This window comes from Sphaeroforma arctica (assembly GCF_001186125.1).
Source record: "Sphaeroforma arctica JP610 unplaced genomic scaffold supercont1.973, whole genome shotgun sequence".
Lineage (NCBI taxonomy): Eukaryota > Ichthyosporea > Ichthyophonida > Sphaeroforma > Sphaeroforma arctica.
In genome coordinates, this window is record NW_014039585.1 from 16,825 (window position 1) to 19,663 (window position 2,839).

At 46.6% G+C, this 2,839-nt stretch overlaps 1 protein-coding gene across 1 annotated transcript in view; it reads left to right on the forward strand.

Moving 5' to 3' along the window:
- SARC_09507 (hypothetical protein) overlaps nucleotides 1-2,839 on the forward strand; it is a gene marked incomplete at its 5' end in the record, with an annotated part of 20,603 nt that overhangs the window by 16,217 nt on the left and 1,547 nt on the right. Inside the window, 3 exons of the mRNA XM_014296473.1 lie at nucleotides 474-596; nucleotides 1,570-1,653; nucleotides 2,337-2,498. Coding sequence (XP_014151948.1) covers nucleotides 474-596; nucleotides 1,570-1,653; nucleotides 2,337-2,498 — 369 coding nt within the window. The remainder of the gene's footprint in view (nucleotides 1-473; nucleotides 597-1,569; nucleotides 1,654-2,336; nucleotides 2,499-2,839) is intronic.

Here is a 2,839-nt window from a genome sequence, read left to right on the forward strand (position 1 = left end):
AATAGGTTATGGCTTTCTAGATATGGCTGTGTGCGTATTCGATTGTTTAGGCGTTTGTATGCTTTTGATGAGTTAGGTGTGTCTGTGTGTGTGCTATTGAAGGGTTAGGTGTGTCTGTGTGTGTGCTATTGATGGGTTAGGTGTGTCTGTGTGTGTGTGCTATTGGTGGGTTAGGTGTGTCTGTGTGTGTGGGTGAATATTTAAATGGCGTATTCACTGTGTGATTGTATCTAAATTTGGTACCCCCACCGATTGTGGCACCGAGCCTGTAGGGTTTCTGTAGGGTTTCCGGAAAATGGTTTTCCCTTGCTTACCTTTGTCAAAGTTTGAGGTTTTTAATGGTTTTGGGTTTTAGCTATCTATATTTCACTGCTTTATACTTAGCCACATGACTCATCCACTGTTGCACACACCCCGTTTTAATTCTCTTCCTACCTCCTATCACCCACTGTGTGTTGTGTGCACATGAACAGATCATCAATGGCACCTGGAAGGAGTTTGTGGCGGGTGTGACGCGGTTGCTGCTGCCACCGTCTGGTCCTGACGGTGACCTGCCCACCAACGACGTATTGCTGATCATCCAGCTGTTCTTAGAGGTGTGTGTGTGTTGTAGTACTGGTTATCCAGCTGTTCGTAGAGGAGTGTGTGTGTGTTCTAGTGCTGATCATCGAGCTGTTCTTAGAGGTGTGTGTGCATATGTAGATGCTGTTGGGATGTATCGCTAGGTGCATGTCTAACTGAGATGTGGGCACCTATGGTGGTACAGTTTAGTGTGTGTGTGCTGGAGAAATATCATACTTCTCTTGACTGAGATGTGTGTTGCATTGTGACTTGTATATCTGAATTCGTAATCATCTCTGAATCGAGGGTCATGTTCGCCTGAGTCATCTGTCCACCAATCATTGTAGCACGTGCAGTATCTATTGGCTCCTCCTTCCATTGGTGGTCCGTTTATGATCCCATCGATGGTTGGCCAGAGCCATCTGTCTGCTGTCGTCATGGCCGCTGTTGCGCTGCTCCCTTGTTTCTAGGGTTTAGGGTTCTCAGTGTTGTTTGCGTATTCATTGGACATGTGGGCAGCTTCTGCGTACACCCACTGGACCCCATACCCGCCCTGCGGCATGCAGAGATGCGTATGAGCATATGAGCTATTCTGCATATAAGACGTCCCGTAGATGCGCACTCTGCTGTGGACTTATCGCACAAGTGCAGCAATCAAATCAAAATATCACAGACATTGGTGAAGCGGTCCAAAGCTACCGTTCGCAATATAAATCTGAAACTTATTGATCGATTCTCGCAGCCATTGTGGTACGTACATATCTGCCACCTCCATGAATGTGCGCAATGTTTGGAACAACCTGTTGGGATTGCGTATATGTGCGCAATGGTTAGAACCACCAGTTAGGATTGCAACCCACTGGCGTATGCTGCGTATGGCTTGCACATGTCTCCATATGACTACTTATGGCTTGCACATGTCGTCATATGTCTACTTATGGCTTGCACATGTCTTCACATGGCTTGCACATGTCTTCATATGACTACTTTTGCGCTTGCCTCTCACAGCCACTGAAGGAGGTCTATGCGCAGAGTGCGACTGGAGCAGGCATCCAATTGGTGGACCAGGAGTCCTGTGTGTATCTAGAGCGGGTAAGTGTATGTGTAAGTGTAGGTGTATGTGTATGTGTAAGTCTAAGTGTACGTGTATGTGTATGTGTATGTTTTAGTGTAAGTGCAAGTGGCCCAATGCATTGGGTCTTCGCGAATCTGTTTGTCTTTGGGTTTTCCCACATACCTGCTGTATCCGCCTGTACAATCTCGCCCGTTTGCAGTGGCGCTGTTCTCATCGAGAACAAAAGCGTTTAAAAACTTAAAACTTATAAACTTAGAACTTGAAAATTAAACCTTAAAAACTTAGCACTGCGAGGGCCTTGGCTGAGAAAGACACATACGGCATTACACTACAGGCGACACTGCATTTAAAAACTTAGAACATAAAAACTTAGAACTGAAAGACTTACAACTTCAAAACTTACAACTTGCCTTATCGCACAACCCCGCACCGCACTGGCATTGACCACTTTCTGATGACTCAGTCGATTGCTTCGCTTTCATTGCACTTCCGCAATAATAATCCCTCTGTATAAATAATTGGTGTTAGTTGGTGGTGCTAATGGTGGTGTATATTTAAACCCTCAACCCTGGTAGTGCTAATTAGTAGTGTTAACTAAACCCTAAACCCTGGTGGTGCTAATTAGTAGTGTTAACTAAACCCTAAACCCTGGTGGTGCTAATTGGTGCTTCTGTCACCCCGTGTCACTGTGTGTGTGCAGTGCTTGGCTGACTATGAGGGGCCGTCTGAAGCGCTGGTGCATCGGTACAACATGATCATGAACGAGCCATTACGCGAGAATGAAGACGTGACGGAATACATCACCAAGCAAGAGACCGTGCAGCACATCCCAGACATCCTCGCACTACGCCACCACGACCAGGTATGCCCGGTCAAGGCCAACACACGAGTTGTATGGGGTGTGTTTTGGAGCCTTCTTTGTGGGATGGGATGGATGTGGCATGTGTAGGGCGGGTGTGTGTGCGTGTGCGTGTTCAATCCTCTCCGTGGACTATAACCAGCGGAGCGAGCGGTGGGAAGGGACGAGTGTGCATATATTCGGGGGACGTCTTTGTAGAATCGAGTATACAGGCTGGATGGATAGGTGTCTATATAGATGCATACATCTTGTGTACGATGGATGGATAGGTGTCTGTATAGATGCATACATCTTGTGTAAGCTGGATGAATAGGTGTCTGTATAGATGCATACATCTTGTGTAA